General features: G+C 43.5%; 1 protein-coding gene across 1 annotated transcript in view; it reads left to right on the top strand.

Moving 5' to 3' along the window:
• Positions 1 to 3,862, top strand: part of TENT2 (terminal nucleotidyltransferase 2) — a 245,491-nt gene extending 241,629 nt beyond the window's left edge. Inside the window, exon 14 of the mRNA XM_030191942.1 lies at positions 2,332 to 3,862. Within this exon, the coding sequence (XP_030047802.1) occupies positions 2,332 to 2,415 (84 nt within the window). The 3' untranslated portion in view covers positions 2,416 to 3,862. The remainder of the gene's footprint in view (positions 1 to 2,331) is intronic.
• The last annotated feature ends 16,554 nt before the right edge of the window (positions 3,863 to 20,416 follow it).

Below are 20,416 nucleotides of genomic sequence, written 5' to 3'. Positions count from 1 at the left end.
GTTGGAAACAGGATACTGGGCTTGATGGACTATTGCTCTGACCCATTATGGCTATTATGTTCTCAGTGGTGTTAGTCTTCTGGGAATCTAGTGGATTTTATTTCGGTCATTCTCTGGGAGTCACTTTTGTGGTGGAAGATTTGGTCCATTTGAACTTGCACTTCTGTTCCAAGTTCCTCCTCCACACGGGATGTTGAAAACGGATGCATCTAACCTGGGTTGGGGAGTCCATGTAGATAGGCTTCATAGTCACGGTTTCTGGTCCACTCAGGAAACCTCCCTGCACATAAATCTCCTGGCATTGTAAGCCATTTGGAATGTTCTAAAGGTATTTAGGGATTGACTGTTCAGTCAGATAATTCTTGTTCAAACAGACAATCAGGTTGCAAAGTATTACTTCAACAAGCAGGGAGGTACAGGTTCGTATCTTGTGTGTCAGGAGGTTGTGGTCATGGTACTCAGAGCCAAATACTTGGCAAGAAAAGATAACAGCCTGGCATTCAAACTGTGCAGGATAATGCAACCTCACGAGTGGTCACTGCATATGGATATTGCTTGGCAGATCTTCTCAGTATGGGGCTCACTGTCAGTTGATCTTTCTGCCACTCACCTCAATAGGGTCCCTCAGTTTTGCTCCAGGTTCAGATCATATGGCAGGCTAGCATCGGATGCCTTCCTCCTCCATTGGGGAAGGGTCTTCTGTATGCATAATCTCCAATATCTCTTGTGGGGAAGACTTTGCTGAAACTCGGGCAGATCCAGTAAACCATGGTCCTCATTTCACCATACTGGCCAAGGTAGATATCGTTCACTGTCCTTCTGGAGTTAGCGTTTGAAAACCCTTATCACATCTCTGTAAAGTCTCTAGTTTGATTCATGAGAGGTTTGCTTCTAAGAAAACCCTCAATCTAATCTCCCACAGCATCATTGGATCTTAACATTGACTCACACAGGTGATGAAAGCTCCTTTTGAACTGCTTGATGCCACCTGAAGTTTTTGACCTGGTTTTGGTGGTGATCACTTCAGGACGCAGGGTCAGTGAACTTGAGGTCCTAGTAGCTGATCCACCTTACACAAAGTTCCATCATAATAGAGTGGTTCACCACATGCATCCTAAATTCCTTCCGAAAGTGCTGGTGTATTTCCACTTTAATCAGTCAGTTGTTCCACCAACATTTTCTCCATCCCTCATGCCCATCCTTCATGTCCATCCTGGTGAAAGCACATTGCACACCCTTGGACTGCATGCAAGCCTTAGCCTTCTATCTGGAATGGACTAAAGCCCATAGACAATCCACCCAACCATTGGTAAACGCACCTTATCCAGTTGGTTAGCAGATTGCATCTCCTTTACTTATGCTGAGGCTGGGCTGACTCTGGAAGGTCATCTTGCGGCTCACAATGTTAGAGCTGAGGCTGCTTTGGTAGCTCACTTGAGATCAGTCTCCATTGATGAGATTTGCAAAGCTGCAACATGATCTTCTGTCCACACATTCACATCTTTCTACTGCCTAGAGCGAGGTTCTCAATGCAACAGTCAGTTTGGTCAGAGAGTTCTGTAGAATTTGGAGTCTAGAATCCAACTTGACCCTCCTAGTCCCATTTTATTGTTCTGTTACAGGCTGCATTCTCATAAAAAGGCTGTATATAAATTTAGGTAGATTGGTTCCTGGTTGGCCTTGTTGCAAGTCCCTATTGGCCCTTGGTGGTTTTTGTTGAACCTGCTATCTAGGGATTCCCATATGTGAGAATTCACTGTCCTGTTTGTCCTCGGATTACTCACCTGTTGCAGGCATTTTTTGAGGACATTAGGACATGTATTCTCAACTCGCCTAGGAGTTGTATTTTATCAGCTTTTTTACCATACTAATGGTCCTGTGCTCTCATGTTAGGCAGGAAGGCACCTATGCATGGTGTAGTGCTGCCAAAGGCTTCAAGATTCATCTTGTGCCCCAGGCAGCATTCATGCTGGGGCTTTGTCAGATGCTGTCACCCCTATGTAAGAATACATGTCCTGCTGCCCTTGGAGAACATCTGCTACAGGTGAGTAACTTCACCTTCTGCAGCTTTTAATTGCATACCATAGGAGATTTACAGGGAGGATTTGCTCTCCAAAAAATATTGACCTGGTGTTTGTGAGTTTGATTCTTTTAGAACTTATTTTCTTCTTGTAAGCAAAATTTTGATGATGCTTCTTTTGGAGAGTTACTGATTCCACAGATGGACAGAAATAAATCCCTTTTACGTATTTTTTCCCAGCATTTCTTAGGTTAGAGAACAAATAAGTTAGACATGTATTTTAAAACTTGCTTTTTTAAAACTTTTTTCAGTCATGGAACAGATTGAAAGATAACAGAGACTTGAACAGTATACTGCCTTTTATGAGGAACTACCCCAGTATGCAGAAGAGATGAGAGGTTTATTCTAACTACTGGATTCTCCTGGGGGAAGAAGAGGACAATGCCAGAATTGCAATATCTTTTTCTCAAGCATTTTCTTGAAATATTTTCCCCTGATCCCTCTCTTCCAGGTTTTATTCAAAGTTTCTGTAAAAGATTGCTGATTAATAAAAGTCTTTGTTGGAAATCTTTATTTGAAAAAGTTCACCTATTCTAAGAAGTAATTTTGGGCTTCAAGATTCATACATCCTAAGGGATTTCCCTTGGTCTCACTGGCTTCAGAAGAATAAATAGAATATGTGAAGGTGGCTGCTGATGTTAAGAAATATAAAATTAGCTAAGATACAAATAAACTTAGCTGATTTTATATTTCTAAGTTTAATATGCTTATGAACCATTGAGAGAGACTCAATAACCTGTGCTTTACTGTTAACTGATCAAGCTATGTGTACTCATTCTATCTGCCATTTTTCTAATTGTCCCATTTGACGCAAAGTGTGAAACTCTAGACTTTATAAAGTTGATCTGGATGTGGAGCAAGAACTTATTTTTGTCTGGAATTATGGAATTCCTTTTATTAAAGATTTTTCTTGACTATAAAGTGAAATAGAGTAAGGGCCCAATTTACTAAGTGGGCCTTTTATAAAGGTGCACTAGCGTTTTTAGCATGCACTAAAAATAAGCATGTGCTAAGCGCTAGAGATGCCCATATATTCCTATTATACAAACAAAAGAATCAAATGTACTTCACTGGAAGCGCCCAGGGGGAGGCAGTCGGGAGACTAACAGTTGTTCCTGTTCTTTGAGTCAGTGAAGCAAGGACTCCGTGAGAACGCTGACAAAACAACAAAGATAAGTTCACATTTTTGATTGATTGATTAGGTTAGTTTAAAACATTATAACAATTGTATCAGTACAAGATAGGAATAGCACACACACAAAAAAGAAAAAAAAGAGTAGCCCGATGAAAGAAGTGCTATGCCACTGGGCAATAGACATCTGGTTGCCTGAAAACAGTGAAATTTACTGAGGGTACTCTTACACAAAATTCTTTTGAAAGTTGAAAAAAGGAAATATATTTGTGTATGTTTTAGTAGTGTGGGCTTTGCCAGCTATTTGTCTAGGTAGCGGTCGTCTTGGTTCTAGTGAAGTACATATATTCCTATTGGCATCTCTAGCATTTAGCAGTCTCTAAAAATGCTATTGCGCCTTTGTAAAAGGCCCTCTTCAGCTTTTCTCCCAATCTATATATATGGGGGAAAAAAAGTTTACTAAATCAGGTTTCAAGTATTTCTGTAATAAATGTCACCGCAAAATTGTGACCTTCAGATTTTCAGTAAGTGACTAATCTGTGGTTGCTAGGTTCTGTCCACTTTTCATTAAATCACAATTTACCCCAAATACTGCAGAGTGAAAAATAATATATGTATATGGAGTGAGATGTGATTCTCTCCCCCCCCCCCCCCCCCAAATGGGTAATGATGGCAGTTTGAGAGAGCACACCTTGAAATTTTTATTTATTTTTGCATGTGTGGTAATGGTGTGTAAAAATGAGTTTAACTAGCAAATTTACCTATATAAATGCAAAGTATAACATCTGCATACAGATAACGCAAAGGATTATTTTGTACAGTTTGGTGTAATCACCAAAGGGACATTTGAAGGTCTATTTTGGTTTCAGGCTGTTAAGCCTGGAGTTGACTATTAATATAGACTGATTTGTGTCTTGCATATATTTATTTTTATTTATTTAATTTTCTTGTCATTATTACCAAAAAATCTCAAAATGGAGCACAGTCTAAGGGCTGGAATCACTAAAGTGCATTACCATGTTAGCGTGTGCTAATGCAGTTGAAGCATATTCTTAGGGAATAGGTCTCATTGCATAAAATGTGACTTGTGGTAAATAGCATGCATTAAATACATCAGCACCTTTTAGTAAATCTAGCCCTAAAAATCATTAAACAATCTTAATACAAACTGTATCCCAGAGGATCTCCATCAGTATAATTACATTTTCACTGAGGGCAACACAGATCCCTCCTTCACTTAACATCTCATTCTCTGATTCTTGGCAATGCTAGGACACAGTGGTGCACTAACTAATACTACAGGAATCATAGTAATAGTTAGTATGACACTCTGGGACTCAATTGCTGTTTGTAGTGGGATTTTAGTGTATAGGGCTATTGGACAAAATAACTACTACAAGACAGGTCAGGTAGTCTTCAACTAACTTTGTATGTAAATTCTTAAATATCCATAAGAATTAGATCAATTAGTCTAACATAAGTTCTTCATTTATGAACAGAGAAATGGGTAAAGCTGCTAAACTAGCTACTTAAAACAAGCCAATTTTTTTATTTACTGTAAATATGTGTAAATGACCAACTGCTGTAAATTGAATAGAATTGTGAGAAATTTTAACTTTTCCAGAAGAATAAAGATAAAACTGTGTGCACCTTCTTTTTAAACTTTTTGTTTAACTTTTATGTTGGATTTACTATTTGCGCAGCTTTGTGCATCCTATGAATTTGTTGCTGTTTAAAATTATTGCTTTCTATTGATGTCAGGAAAGTGTATATTTCGGTTTCTTCTTGAGTTTATTTTGTATGGTATCAAATGGAATAAAGTTTATGTATAGAAAATAAAATATTCCCTTCACTATCCTTTTCTTTCATGTGCCAGATCTGTTAATTTGCAATATAATTGTCTACTACATTGAGTCGAGGACTAGGCAACTGATAGGGTATTGTAGATGCGTTTTGATACTGAAGTAACTTGAAGTTGTCTGCCATTTTTTCCTAAAGAGAAGAATGTGAACCATAATCTTTATTGATAGAAGGAAATAAGATTTTTCATTCTGTTATAGAAACTGGTTTTAGTTTATGATCACCTGATGGCAGTTTGATCAGATAGTGCACCTTGCCTTTGTATCCTGTACATGAAAGCATCTTTCTGAAACCAAGGTACTGATTTTCACAGGCGCAAAGATTCTTGTTTAGCATTGTAATATTAAGATAAGCCATGCTGAGTCAGACCAAAGCCCAGCATCCTGTCCAATAGTGACCAGTCTGGATCACAAGGGGTGGTGCAACTTGCAAATTCTCCTGCTGAACCAACCTGAGAAGAGTTCATGTGTTAAAAAAAAACAAACCTAAAATTCTCCACAGTAGAATTGTTTTGTGTGGGATTCATTAGCTTATTTTTTCTGTTTTGTTTTATATACAATGTTTTGTTTAGTGATTTCAGTGTTTAATAGATGTTTTGTATGTTCTGAGATTATACATATTGTAAACTGCATAGAATGGTCTTTTAAATCAGTTGTGCAGTCAGTAAATTGATTTGGATAAGCAGCTTGTATATTCTTATTCTTCTCTCCCAACAGCCCAAGCTCTCCCTCATTTCCCAGCCCCTACATTCTTTAACTTGCTCTTCAGTACTCTCCGATCTGTGATTCATGTTGTTGTTATGAGGTGGCATAAACAGCAGGCAGAGAGACTGGGTTCTTGCCCCTCATGGCAAATGGGGAAGTGCAGTATAGCGAAGCTGCTAGGAAGGGGATAGTCATAGCTTACAAAATTTCCAGTACTCTAAGCCCCCCCCCCCCCCCCCCCCCCCCCCGCAGCACAATGGAGTTGCAGCATGTGGGAGCTGGGCAGTTGTCAATATAGTCTTTTCAACTCTTTAGACATCTACAAGGAAGGTCAGTTTGGGAAGTTTTTTTTTTTTTTTTCTTAAAACTGAAAAACCCAATTTCTTTGTTGGGGATGTTCCATTAGAGTATTTGTGTTCTATCCAAAACTCAGAATCCCTATTTATATAGTTGTCTTTGGATAAAAGAACCTAAGTTTTGGCTGTCATGTTTTAGCCTGTTTACTGTTGCTTAGAAACCATTGTAATATTTAAATTATAGTTTTTCCAGTAATATGTTCACTATTTGGTACAGCAATAAAAGTTCAAGGATAAAATGTAGAATCCATATCAATATATATTTAAAAAAATTGCAACAGCATTTCTCAGTAGTGGTCACATTAAATTAAACCATGTCTGTTAAGGGCTTAAAGTTTTATGTAAGACTGTGCTTGACCCAAGAACAGACAACATCAAAGCCTAACAAAATAAAATGCATCTGTAAATTCTCATTTTAACAGCCAGTATTTTAGAAGCTGCTGAAGTTGCACATAATTATAAATTTTGAGTAGCTCTTCAGTTAGAGCATTCCAGAGAGCAGGCATAACAGAAAAATGCTTTTCCCCAGGTGTGTGATAAATATGCTTTCCCAACTGAAGGAAAGTTAGGAAATGTCTACTGGAAGAGTGTGAAGAATGTAGAAAACAAGCAGCATTAAGATATGTAGAAAACAAGCAGCATTAAGATATGTACTCATTTTAGCCTTTTCCCATTGATAGCTTTAAAAACAAGAATCAGAACTTTGACTTGGACCCAAAGGACCAGTGAGGTAATAGATTTCCTAAGTTGTGTTCTTAGCATAGTTCATCTTACTTCTCCCCAGACAACTGGAGGTTATGTAGTACGAACCACTGAAACCTTACATATACATTATTTCAATAGGTGATTTTTGGAAAACACTTTTTTTTTGGGGGGGGGGGGGGGGGGGGAAGAGGTTCTGGTTTCTTAGGTGGCAAGTGCTGTGCACTGCCATCTGTGGAAGGTTCTCGTTTTAATCCATGAGTTAGGTGTTCCACACTCCAGCATTCACAGCCCCTACAGCGGGAGAGTCAGGATAATTGCTTAAGAATGATACCTGGTGGCTGGATTCAGGGCCCATGATTAAAGAATCCCAGAAGCAGCACAGCAACATCACCCCCTGCCTATGATGTCAGTATACTGACCAGATTAGCTGTGTTGGGGGCAAGTTGTGAATATAAAATAGGACAAAAATCCCCAGCTAGTTGAACATGAAGATTTATAGCACCACATCACAGCCCTGGTTCAGTTGAGTTGGAAATACAGAGGAGTAGAAAAATTTGCAGATTAAATAATAATGCTGGGTGTGGAGTAATTAGGGTAGAAGTAAATAGAACTTTTAATTGATAAGGTTAATTACATTCTGGAATAAATTACTCAGCATATTTGAGTATTTGTTGTGTGTACCCTGAAAACAAGGTCTCTCTGGTTTTTAAGAACCAACATTGAGAACCTGTTGTCTGTGTTCTGTTTGGGTCTTTCAAAGCCTTATGGTTCTCGGACCATGTCTAATGGTTTCCAAGAAATGTGAACATACTCTGGAAGCTGCTAAGCTTGAGTATAGAACATGTGAATTTAGGGGACCTTCTCCTAAGCTTAGTGCTTGCTTGCTAACAAACAGTGTGCACTACATGACAAATAGATATAAAATAGGATGCACATGGAAGTAGTGATACAGTATGTTTACAATTATCTTTGTATGGTATGTTTATACTCAATAAATATAAATAAACATTAAAAAAAAATAGGATGCACAGCATGTAGCAAGTTCTAAGCTTTAGTAAAAGGACAGTAGTAAGGTTCACTGACTTTTGTCAAACCTAGTTTGTGTATTTTGACAGGTGCCTACACCAACAGGTTGCATCAGCCAATTAGAATTGAGGACCCACCTTAACCCTGCACATTCCATCAAACTGCTTCCTGGGGGTGATGTCATAGTCCTACCCAAAATCCTGCCTCTTTTGGTGATATAGGAAGTGAAATTACAACTCTGCCTAGACCACACCCCTTTTTCAAGATAGCAGAACTGTGGTATGCACAAATCCAAGAGGGTGGTGCCCATTGGGTCACTTCTTGTTTCATTATCACCTGGCACTGCATTGCAGGCAGTATGAGCAGGGGCATAGCCGGACAACAGATTTTGGGTGGGCCTAGGCAAGAAGTGGGTGGGCATCAAATGTTCTTCTCTTTCGCCCCCCCCCCCCCCCCACCAAAAAAAAAAACCACCACCACCAAAAATATCTCAGCTGGCAGGAAAATGCTTCTTTCCACCTTGGCAGTCTGCAGGAGGCATACACTGAAAACAGCAGGTGCTGATATCGTGGAGAGTAGCGTCTCCATTACCATCAGGGGGAAGTCTTCAGCTGGCAGAGCTTGGGATCTCCACCAGCTACTGCTAAACGTGTGCTACTACTACTAATCATTTCTATAGCGCTACTAGACATACGCAGCGCTATACACATTATAGGCAGGTACTTTCTCTGTCCCTAGAGGGCTCACAATCTAAGTTTTGGTACCTGAGGCAATGGAGGGTTAAGTGACTTGCCCAGAGACACAAGGAGCTGCAGTGGGAATCGAACCCAGTTCCCCAGGATCAAAGTCTGCTGCACTAACCACTAGGCTACTCCTACACTAGGCTACTGTTGGCTGGGCCAGAGCACTAAGTGGGTGGGCCCAGGCCCACCTGTGGCTATACCACTGAGCAGTGTGGTTCCTTTTATTTTTTACACCCCTTAAAATGTTTCCCCCTCCCCCGGGACAAAAAAAAGCATTTTTAGTCTTCAGTCTACCTATTTCTTTTTTAGTTTACTTTCAAAACATCTTTTGCAAAAGTCTGAATTTATTTTTTCTCTCTGGCTTGCACAGATACCATGTGGTTTAAGCACAGATATAAGATAGAGAAACCCATATCATCCTCCCTCTGCTTTAAGCCCTAAAATGTATGTATTTATGGTCGACTGAGACCGATCTTTATGTAGTGTTTGATTTGATCATCCTGCTGAGCCCACTGCCCCTCTCCCTCTTCCCTTTCACAGGTCTCAACCCTCTATTTTTGTTTCCTTGTACTGGTGCCCGCTCAGCTAAACAGGCAAATTTTAGGAAAGCTGAGCAGAAGCCAGTGTATAAATATGCTGTTTTTGTGTCAGCTGTAGACAATCATATATATCTTGCATGAGCAGTATGTTAGATAATTTTAAAATGCAAGTGCTGCTATATAACTGGCAAATGGGTCTAGCAGGCAGACACTTCTTCCCCCTCCCTCCTTTCTTCAAGGTGCTCCTGTCATGTGCTACAGCCTTCCCCTCTTACAGCTCAAGCCCTATAACTCCCTCATTATCTCTGAATGTACTTCCAAACTTGTGCCCAATAATCAAAAGCAAATGCAGGCGCTAGAGGCTGTTAGCACTGTACTAGTGCCCGCGTTTGCTCCCACCTGATGATCAGAGCCGACTCTGAACACAATGAGCATACAAATGCATGCAAAACAGGGCATTCCTTGTCGCAGCAGATGAATCCAGGAACTAGTGGGTTAAGTCCGCCTACCAGCAGGTGGAGCTAGAGATAAACTAAAGGCAGTGATGCCAGATGGCCAGCTCCTTCCTCAGTATGTCTCTATCTCAGCAGGTGGTGGACTGCTTTTTCTCCAGCTCCTGGGCTGGTGGCCAGTTTGAGCCGGGGGGGGGGGGGGGGGGGGGGGGGTTGCAGACTGGTGGTGTCTCCTTTGGCAGCCTATGCAGTTGCTGAGTCCCTGCTGCACCTCAAATGCCCTCTGAATAGGCTTTTGCTGTTCCTTTCCTTCCCTGTTTGTTTCTGCCTCCTCACTAAAAAAAAGAGAGAACCATAGAATTTATTTAAAAGAGAAACACAGAAGCACAGAGAATTGTGTTTTTGCAGAGAGCAGGTTTGTGTTACTGCTGTCCGAGTCCTGATTTCTGTTGCCTGCTTGTCTGAGCCTGCCTCGAAGTGGAGTCGGAGAGGTTTTTTTTTCTTTGGCTCAGCTGTCAGTTCCTGCGCTTTCCCGGTCCGGGATAAGTCCTGCTGGGTTCCTGTTCGGGGACGGGCAATGGCAGTGGAGGCAGTAAAACGCTGTTCCCGATGTGGGAAACGGTGTTTGGTGGCGGGGTGCGCAGATTTGGCAGGACTGAACAGAGTGGTGGGCCCCCCCCCCGAGTATGCTTTCCCGCCCAGAGCCTGGCGATTCTCGCGCCATTTTGCGATCGGTTGCGGAGCCGGCTCCAGTAGCGGTTTTGGGCAAAGCTTCTTCTCCACTGGTAGGGGAGTCGGGGGAGCCGTCAGGCACTGTGGGCAGTTGTTCAGGTGCCATGGCTGCGACCTCCGTTGCAGGGGAGAGGGGTATTTGCCAGAGTTTGTTTTGCTACTCCATCAGGCGTTTTTGTTGAAAAGGGGCTTGCCCCCCCCCCCTCACTCGACTGCGACAGCTTCGGCCTTTGGTTCTCTCAGGGGGTCTGGGGGTAACCAAGAGATTTTGGGGTTTTCCCCAGAGGATTTCTCCTCCCTTAAAAAGCTGGGGTCTGAGGAGGGGTCCTGCATACGGTCACCTGCAGCTTCCTCTGTGGTGGCTCTCTCAGAGCAGACGGGGTGGAAGACGGTGTCCTCACTGACCAACTGGAGGACTCTTCCACCGTGAGGATTTTCCATAAGGGGGAGTTGTCCTTCTTTATCTCTGAGGCGCTGGAAGCCCTGAATATAGAGGACCCTGAGCTTGCGGCTTCTCAGGCGGTCAACTCCAAGATGGCTAGTACCAGACGACCTTCTAAGGCCTTTCCGGTACATGAAGCTATTGAAGAGTTTATTTCGGCCCAGTGGGCGGATCCGGATGGGGGGCTGAAAGTAGCCAGGGCTATGGCCAGGCTGTATCCGGTTTCAGTGGACCGTTTAGAGCAGTTTGCTCTACCTAGGGTGGATGCCCTGGTGACGGCGGTCACTAAGAAGACTACTCTTCTAGTGGAAGGTGGTGTGGCACTTAAGGATATGCAAGACAGACGGCTAGAGGCCTCTTTAAAACGTGCCTTTGAGGTGGCCGCTTTGACACTTCACGCTTCTGTTTGTAGTTCTTATGCGGCTAGAGCTTGTCTCAGTAGGCTGCATTCTGTCATGGATTCGATTTCGGAGTCTGATATGCCGGGAACTCCTCAGATGTCGCTGATGGATATTGGGCTGGCGTACTTGGCAGATGCCTTGTATGATTTGGTCCGTGCTTCGGCCAAACTCATGGCCTTGACCGTTTCTTCTTGGCGGCGTCTGTGGTTCCGTCATTGGGCCACAGATACGGCCTCTAAGCAACGGCTCATTAAATTGCCTTTCCGAGGGAAATTAATTTTTGGGGAAGACCTAGAAAAGATTTGAGGGATTCCAAATCTCAGCGTCTGCCAGAGGATAGACCCAAGTCTACTTCCAGGCAGGGAGCCTTGAGGTCACGTTTCAGAGAGACGCGACGGTATCGCCCAGGGCGATCCAACACAGCCTTTCAGCGTTCTTCCTTTCACAATGAGAAGCATCCGGCTGCACCCCCCTCTCGTCAGGGGGCTCCTTCTCGGGCCTCCCAATGATGGGGCACAGGTCCACTTGGGAGGAGAGCAGATCAGTGGTCGGCTTTCTCTGTTTCTTCCAGAATGGGCCAGAATTACTTTGGACCAGTGGGTCCTCGTGGTGTGAGAAGGTTACAAGCTAGAATTCTTCTGTCCCGTCACAGATTTTTTTTCTGGAGTCCCGCTGTGTATCGCGGGTCAAGGGGACAGCGGTTCTGCAGTGTTTGCGAGACCTGCTAAGGATAGGGGCTATCGTGCCTGTTTCTCCTCTTGACAGGCGCACAGGTCGGTGCTTCATCTTCTTTGTGGTTCCAAAGAAAGGAGGGGCTTTTCAGCCTATTCTCGATCTCAGAAAAGTAAAACAGTTTTTGCGGGTTCGTCACTTCCGCATGGAGACATTAAGGGCAGTTATTGCTGCTGTTCAACGAGGCAAATTTTTGACGGCTCTCGATTTGAGGGAAGCTTACCTGCACATTCCCATTTGGCAGCCCCATCAAAGATTTCTCAGATTTGCAGTGCTGGGTCAGCACTTCCAGTTTCGGGCCCTTCCTTTTGGAATGGCCACTGCCCCACGCACTTTTTCCAAGGTCATGGTGGTGGTGGCGGCATTCCTGTGGAAGGAGGGGATTCGAGTGCATCCATATCTCGATGACTGGGTGATTCGGGTGACAACAGCAGAGGAGAGTCGAGTGGTCACCAACCGATTGATTGCGGTGTTGCAATCCTTAGGTGGGGTAGTCAGTATGGACAAGAGTCGTCTGGTTCCTACTCAGAGTCTGGAGTATCTTGGAGTGCAATTCAATACGAAGCGGGGAAAGGTGTTTCTCCCCGAGGGGCGAAGGATCAAATTGATTTCTCAGGTACGGACCTTATTGAGTCATCGCGCTCCCCGAGTGTGGGACTATGTTCACCTCCTCAGTTCCATGACGGCGACCTTGGAGGTCATTCCATGGGCAAAGGCTCACAAGTGGCCTCTTCAGAATTTCCTTTTGAGCAGATGGTTGCCGACATCGCTGGATTATCAATGATGCCTTCCTTGGTTGTGCCGGGCCAGGAACAGTCTTGCATGGTGGCTCTGGTCAGCCAATTTGCAGAAGGATGTTTCTCTGGCATTTCCCAGTTGGGTGGTAGTTGTGACGGATGCCATTGTCTTGATCGAGTAGCCCAGGGATCGTGGACCCCTCTCGAAGCGACTTGGCCGATAAATCGTCTGGAATTGCGAGCAGTCGTGAATGCGCTGCGGAGTTTTCAGGACCTTCTGCAGGGGCAGGCGGTTTGTGTATTCTCGGCCAACACCACGACGGTGGCCTACATCAATCGGCAGGGGGGTACTCGCTGTCTTTCCTTGGCAGTGGAAGCGTCTCGTCTTCTAGTATGGGTGGAAGCACATGTTCAGAGTCTGTCGGCAGCTCACATTGCGGGTCCAGAAAATATTCAAGCAGATTTTCTGAGCCGGACTCTTTTGGACGCAGCGGAATGGACGCTGTCGGACTCAGCTTTTCGGCTGATCTGTCAACATTGGGGAAGACCAGTAATGGATCTCATGGCCATGGCTTGCAATGCCAAAGTTCCCCAGTTCTTCAGCCGCAAACGGCAGCCAGGATCTGCAGGATTGGACGCTGTTCTCCAGCCATGGCCGGAACAACAGTTACTGTATGTTTTTCCTCCGTGGCCTCTGATAGAGTTCTTTGCTGCATAGGGCGGCATTGGGGGCCGGTTGTTCTAGTGGCCCCAGACTGGCCCCAACGGCCATGGTATGCGGATCTCGTTTGAGCACTCTCAGAGGCACCATTGCGACTTCCGGTGACTACCGATCTGCTGCATCAAGGGCCACTCCCGCTTTGGTCTTACAGCCTGGCTATTGAGAGGCGGCAGCTGAGGAAGAAGGGATTTTTAGGACCAGTCATTGCCACTCTTTTGGGGGCACAGAAGCAGTCTACTTCAGCAGCATACGTGCGAGTGTGGAAAGCTTTCTCGGCGTGGTGTGCTTTGTGTGCTGAATCGCCTTTTTGGGCGGACATTCCGGTTATTCTGGCGTTCCTTCAGGATGGTCTTCAAAAGGGATTGGCATATAATTCCCTTCAAGTGCAGGTGGCCGCGCTAGCATGTTTTAGAGGCAAACTGGACGGTTCCCATTTAGCAGCTCACTAATGTTGTCCATTTCCTACGTGGGGCTCTTCGGCTTCGGCCTCCTCTGCGGCAGCCGTGCCCGGCGTGGCATTTGAATGTGGTACTGCGAGCCCTCCAGGCCCCACCGTTTGAGGTTTCTGAGAAGGATATAACACTTAAGACAGTATTTTTGGTGGCCATTGCTTCGGCTAGGAGGATTTCTGAAATTCAGGCTTTGTCTTTCAGAGAGCCTTTTTTGCAGTTTTCTGAAGCAGGGGTGTTGATCCGGAAGGTGCCGTCGTTTCTACCTAAAGTGGTTTTGGCTTTCCATGTCAGGCGGTTTATCTTCCGTCTTTTCGAAGAGAGGATTATCCGGGGGAGTTTGCCTCGCTATGTTTCCTGGACATGCTGAGAGCCTTGTTTTGGTACTTGCAGATCACTAATGAGTTTTGACGCTCGGATCATCTCTTCGTGCGCTTGTTGGGATCGAAAAGAGTTGAGGCGGCTTCTAAGGCTTCCATTGCTCGCTAGATTAGGGAAGCCATTGGAGCGGCGTATCTGCTACAAGGGCAGGCGTCTCCAGTGGCCCTGAAGGCGCATTCTACTTGGGCACAGGCGGCTTCTTGGGCAGAGGCATCGGCCTTATCTCTGGAAGAGATTTGTAGGCGGCTACTTGGGCATCCCGTCATACTTTTGTGAAGCATTACAGGCTAGACGTGTCTGCTCGGGAGGATGCGAGTTTTGGGATGGGAGTGGGCGTGGGGAGCGTCGGCTTCCCACCCTACTTAAGGAATGCTTTGGTACATCCCACTAGTTCTTGGATTCATCTGCTGCAAGTGACAAGGAAGGTAAAATTATGTCTTACCTGATAATTTTCTTTCCTTTAACGCAGCAGATGAATCCAGGAACCCTCCCTTGTTCAGCCGACGTTTTTTTCTTTTCATTTTCCGTGCAGTTAGGCTCTTGGAAGAGCATTCTATGCATTGTCTACCCTCTCTGTGAAAAACTATTTCCTGATGTTACTCCTAAATCTACCTCCATGCAACCGTAATTCATGTCCTCTAGTTCTGTCACTGCTATGTCGCTGGAAGAGGTTTGTTTGAATATTAATACCTTTCAGATTCTTAAATGTCTGTATCATATTGTGTTAGTGCAAAGGACTTTGATCCTGGTGAACTGGATTCGATTCCCACCGCAGCTGCTTGTGACTCTGCCCAGGTACAAAATAAGTACTTGTATATAATGTGTAAACTGCTTTGATTGTAACCACACAAAGGTGGTATATCAAGTCCCATCCCCTTTCCCTCTCATCTCTTTTTTTTTCTAGTGTATACCTATTCAAGTCTTTCAGTCTCTCCACATATGTCTTATGGCACAAATCCTGTACCAGTTTTGTTGCCTGCCTCTTGTTGAGAATTGAGGGGTCCCGAGCCCCCCAAGAAGGCTAGAGTGACCTCAATCTGATGTAGCAAAAGCATTTGTACTTACAGCCTTTCATCATTAAGTGAAGCCCACAAATCATCATTTGGAATGAGGAGTTTATTTACAAATCAGACTTTAATCAGATACATTCATCAGACCAATTCTGGATTCAGCTGACCGGAGCTCTGCGTCCTAGATGAGTTGGGGAGAACCTCCTACTTTCTATCTGATGACCTCCCCTTATATAGTATCTGGTCCTAATACAAGTCTATGGAGAGGGATTTTTTTCTCTAATATTGCTTAATCTATGAGTCATGCCCTCCGGCCAGGTGCTCTTCCGTTTTAGTATTGCAACTTGTTGTGCAACTTCCCTTTTTGTAAACACTTCCTTAGATACGGACATCCAAACATCAAAACATGAACATCTCCCTAGATACGGACATCCAAACATCAAAACATGAACAAAACAACTTTTTTATGAAGATATCTAAATTTGGATATATTAGGTTCATATCATCTTGTAATCTGAGTGCCATCTTATAAAGACAGACTCCGTGTTATGAACCAAACTTCTTATCATTTCTGTCTTTAATTTCTGCATCATGTGTGTTACACTCAATTTGGAAGTTGCACCAGGTTTCATTAGGACTCACCAAGAGTCCAAGCTCTCTGCTATAAGGCCATTAGCTGGCTATCAGGCCTAATCAGTGCTCTTCAGCTGGTTAAAGCTATGTAGCTTGGCCCACCACTATTCCAGTGGATAGGTCTTAAGCTAGAACACATATTAACTTGCAGGAAAAGCACGTCCTTGCGCAGCCAGTCATAGATTTTTAAACCTAGCTGGTATTTTTACAGCCTGAGTCCTAAAATCAGGCCTTCCACCCTTCCGGTGGGCATCCAGTGAGGGCCTCTTGCTGTAGTATAATTATACACTCTGAACCACCTCAAGTCTTTTTATGCCCTTGAAGAGATACAGTCTCCAAAACTGGACACAGTAATCCCAAGTGGGGCCTCACAAACGACTTGTACTGGTTATGCATTTCTTTATGAAGCCTAGCATTCTTTGGGCAACAGCCACCATCTTGTCAATTGTTTCATCACTTTGAAATCTTCAGACACTATCACCCTGAGGACTCTCCCCTGATCTGTGCCAGAGGATGTCGAAACAATGGTTAGTGTATCTGGATTTTAAAAAGGTTTGGACAAGTTCCTGAAGGAAAAGTCCATAGTCTGATATTGAGATGGACTTGAGGGAAGCAACTGCTTGCCCTAGGATTGGTAGCATGGAATATTGCTACTAATTGGGTTTCTGCCGGGTACTTGTGACCTGGATTGGCCACTGCTGGAAGCAGGATACTGGGCTAGATGGACCATTGGTCTGACCCAGTATGGCTATTCTTATGTTTACATGATTTTTATTTTTGTTTAATGATCTATTTCCTCTTTCTTCTCCCTCTTTTCAGTCTAGCACAGGACAATTATTGTTCTTATAACTATGCCAGAGGCCTTACTGAAATCCAAGTAGACTACATCCAGCGCATGTCCTCTATCTAATTCTTTAATCATCCAGTGAACAAAATCAATAAGATGTGTTTGGTATGATTTTCCTTTGGTGAATCAATGTTGCCGTAACCCAGTGGATTCCAGGAAACTTTCCTTGAGTAGCACCTCCATTGCCTTTCCAACCACTGAAGTAAGGCTTACTAGCCTATAGTTTCCCACTTCTTCATTTCCTACAGAACCTCCCCCATCTCCAATGATTTATTAAGTCTTTATGAGGACCCGCCAGAACCTCTCTGAGCTCTAGCAAGATTCTTAGATGGATCCCATCCGGCCCCATTTCTTTCTCAAGTTGTTCATTAAACGCTTTCGTTCATAAACGGTGTAATATCAACTTCATTTTCATATGTACTTTTATCAACCAACCAAGGTCCTACTCCAGAATTTTCTTTGGTGAAGACAGAAGTATTACGCACATCTGCTTTTTCCTTATCACTCTCCACGTAGTGGTTCATAGCATCTTTCAGTCTCGCAATTCCATTTCTAGCCTTCCTCTGTTCACTAATATACCTGAAAAAAGTCTTGTCGTCCTTCTTTAATTTTTTGCCATTTGTTCTTTTGCCAGCCATATTTCGCTCTTCACTTCTTTCAGTTTTATCCAGTAATCTCTTCTGTATTCCGCTTGCATTTTTTAATGTTTCATGAATACCACCTCTCTTGCCTTTATTTTGTCAGCGACTTGTTTGGTGAACCATATTGGTTTCCTTTTTCTTTTGTTCTTGTTTACCTTCCTTATATAAATATCTGTTGCTGATTTTAGAGCTCATTTGAGTTTGAACCACAGATCCTCCACTGCTCCCATATCCTTCCATCCCATCAGCTCTTTCCTCAGGTACTCCCCCATTTTAACAAAGTCAGCATGCTTAAAATTCTGGGTTTTCAGCTTTGTGCTTCCACATTTCTTTTTGGCTCTTACATCAAACCATAGTGTGGTCACTATTGGCCAGGTGGGCACCCACCCTGACGAACACACTTTATCTCCATTTGTGAGCACAAGATCAAGTGTTGATCCTCCCCTTGTAGGTTCCATCTCAACAGTGCACTTTGAAAAGCATCCTCAGTCTTTCTATTTCTTTCCGATTCTGCAGATGGGACCTTCAAATCTGCATTGAGCAGGTTGAAATCCCCCAGCAACAGCATCAACGCCTTCATTCCTTTTGGAAATTACGGAATGCTTGCCAGTCTGTTTTCTACAACTCTAACACTACATCCTCATTCCTTTGAAAAATATACCCACCCCAAATATGTTTTAAATATTTTTCAGCAAGCTTTGGTGATTACTAGTAAAGCTTCTAACCTATGTGGACATTTTCAGAAGGTCTGTTATAAAAATCATGGGTCTAGGGTGGGTGTGGATTCATTTCTGTAGCAAACTGGTGAGGGTATCTGTCAGCATTGCTAACAAGGTCTGTATTTTTTTTCATGGCTCATACAGCTATATGGGCTCCATGTAAACTTCCCAAACTAGATGCTGTTATTGGCAACACATATTGGTTTTGTACTTTGAAGAGTACCCTACCATGGGTTGGTTTTTTTTTTTTTGTACAAATCTCAAAATGTTTTGGGAAGAAGTATGCAGTAAGGTGTCCTCAACCCATACAAGTCAACACTTCGCTCATACTGTTAATTTGGAGTTCTTTAGTGTTGTTTCAGGATCCCCCTAATAGTAACAATTAACTATTTGATCATCTGTCATCAGCATTTAAACTAATACAGTGCACTCCATTTAAGTGCACGTCGGATAAGCACATGCTCTGTTTAACTGCATGCTATGTACTTCGGTCCCGTTTTTGGCACCATCAATGTCTATGGGGACAAACTTTGGTTTGATAAGTGCAAGATTCACTTATAAGCATGGTTCAAGACCGCTCCTCTGCAGGAAAGAATCCGCATAAGTGCACGCATGGAATATGGAAGCGGATTGGCACGTGACAGCCAACGAGATTTCAAATTTACTGCCTCTTTAACTGCCACAGGCAGAATAAGCAAAAGAATGCTGTTAGAGCGTGCACCGGGGTTGTTGTTGTCATCGCGGCAGCACTGTAAGACTTTAACACTGGCTGAACGAATAGAAGTTCTTAAAAAATTAGAAAACAAAGTCAAGCATCTATTGCTAAAGAATATGGTGTCAATTCCAGTCAAATTTCACGTGTATTGAAGCAGAAAGACCAGCTTCTGGAAGACTGGCAAAACAATACAAATCCACAATGGAAACGAAAACGGGCGGGAAAAGCTGAGGAGGTAGAAGATGTTCTTCTTCAATGGTTTTCTCAAGTCAGGAGCAGACAGTTTCCTGTCAGTGGTCCACTACTTATGGAGAAAGCTAACCAGCTAGCTGAAAGTCTTGGACTAACTGAATTCAAAGCCACTGTTGGATGGTTGGAAAGATGGAAGGAGAGGAACAGCATAAAATTCAAGAAACAGCATGGTGAGAAACAAGACGCTGATAACTTTGGTGCTGAAAATTGGGTTGTTTCAGTTCTTCCTACCATCTTGAAAGAGTTTGCACCTCGTGACATTTTCAATGCTGATGAAAATGGTCTCTACTGGCGAGCGATTCCTGATGGAACACTTGCATTCAAACATGCCGAAACTACTGGAGGTAAAACATCAAAGGACCAACTGACAATCCTCCTTTGCTGCAATATGGATGGGAGTGAGACGTTGGAACCCCTCGTCATTGGAAAGAGCAAACAGCCCCGTTGCATCAAGAAAGTTAAGCGACTTCCTGTGTCATATGAGGCTAACGCAAATTCATGGATGACTGGGGAAATTTGGAAGCAGTGGCTAAAGAAGTTAGACACTAGAATGCGGGCACAAAAGCATAAGATTTTGCTGCTTTGTGATGATTGTGCTGCACACAGGGATGATGTCAGGCTGTCTAACGTCAAGGTGGTCTTCCTGCCACCAAACACTACCTCTCTGATCCAACCTATGGATCAGGGCATAATAGCCAATTTCAAACAATATTATCGGGCTCTTGTGCTACATCATCTGATGAGCATTATGGATGACCAGATTGGCAAGGATAAACGTGCTGTTGAACTGGCTCGTAATCTATCACTGTTGGATTCCCTACATATGCAGAAAGAAGCCTGGAATCAGATAATGATAAATTCTGGAGGGGAGAGAATTCTGGCAGTAGTTTTTGTAGGAAAGAATAGGCTACTGTTTCTCCTCTACTTTGGCTGCTGGTAGAACTATCTCAATTCTCCAAACCATCACCCATTCTGTCATAACGTATAAGTCAAGTGATAGTCATCAGAACTTGTTCTACTTTTAATTTATTTAAGGCTTTCTTTTTTGTTCCATTGAAATGTGAGTAAATGTTCAATTTGCATGCTCATTTCCTCCACAGTACTCCTATTTCATATTTTCTTTTATCCCAGCTTCCATATCCTCCTTTTTTGCCCTCTTGTTAGTCACCCATCTCTACCCTCTGTAACTCCAACTCCCCTCTCCTTCTCTGGTGTTCTCCATCCCAGGTATAGTCTCGCTCTCCCCACCACTCTATGTACGTTTTCCCACAGCCTGCTACCTATCACCTAATGTAGATCTCTCTCTTCCTCTCCATTGCCCCACTCCCCTATGCGCCATTACTCCATGTACAGTCTTTCTTCCTACAGTCCCACCCCATGTGATGTAAGTCTCACTCTCCTATTCTG

This window comes from Microcaecilia unicolor, chromosome 2 (assembly GCF_901765095.1).
Source record: "Microcaecilia unicolor chromosome 2, aMicUni1.1, whole genome shotgun sequence".
Classification (NCBI taxonomy): domain Eukaryota; kingdom Metazoa; phylum Chordata; class Amphibia; order Gymnophiona; family Siphonopidae; genus Microcaecilia; species Microcaecilia unicolor.
This window is presented reverse-complemented; position numbering and strand designations above follow the sequence as displayed.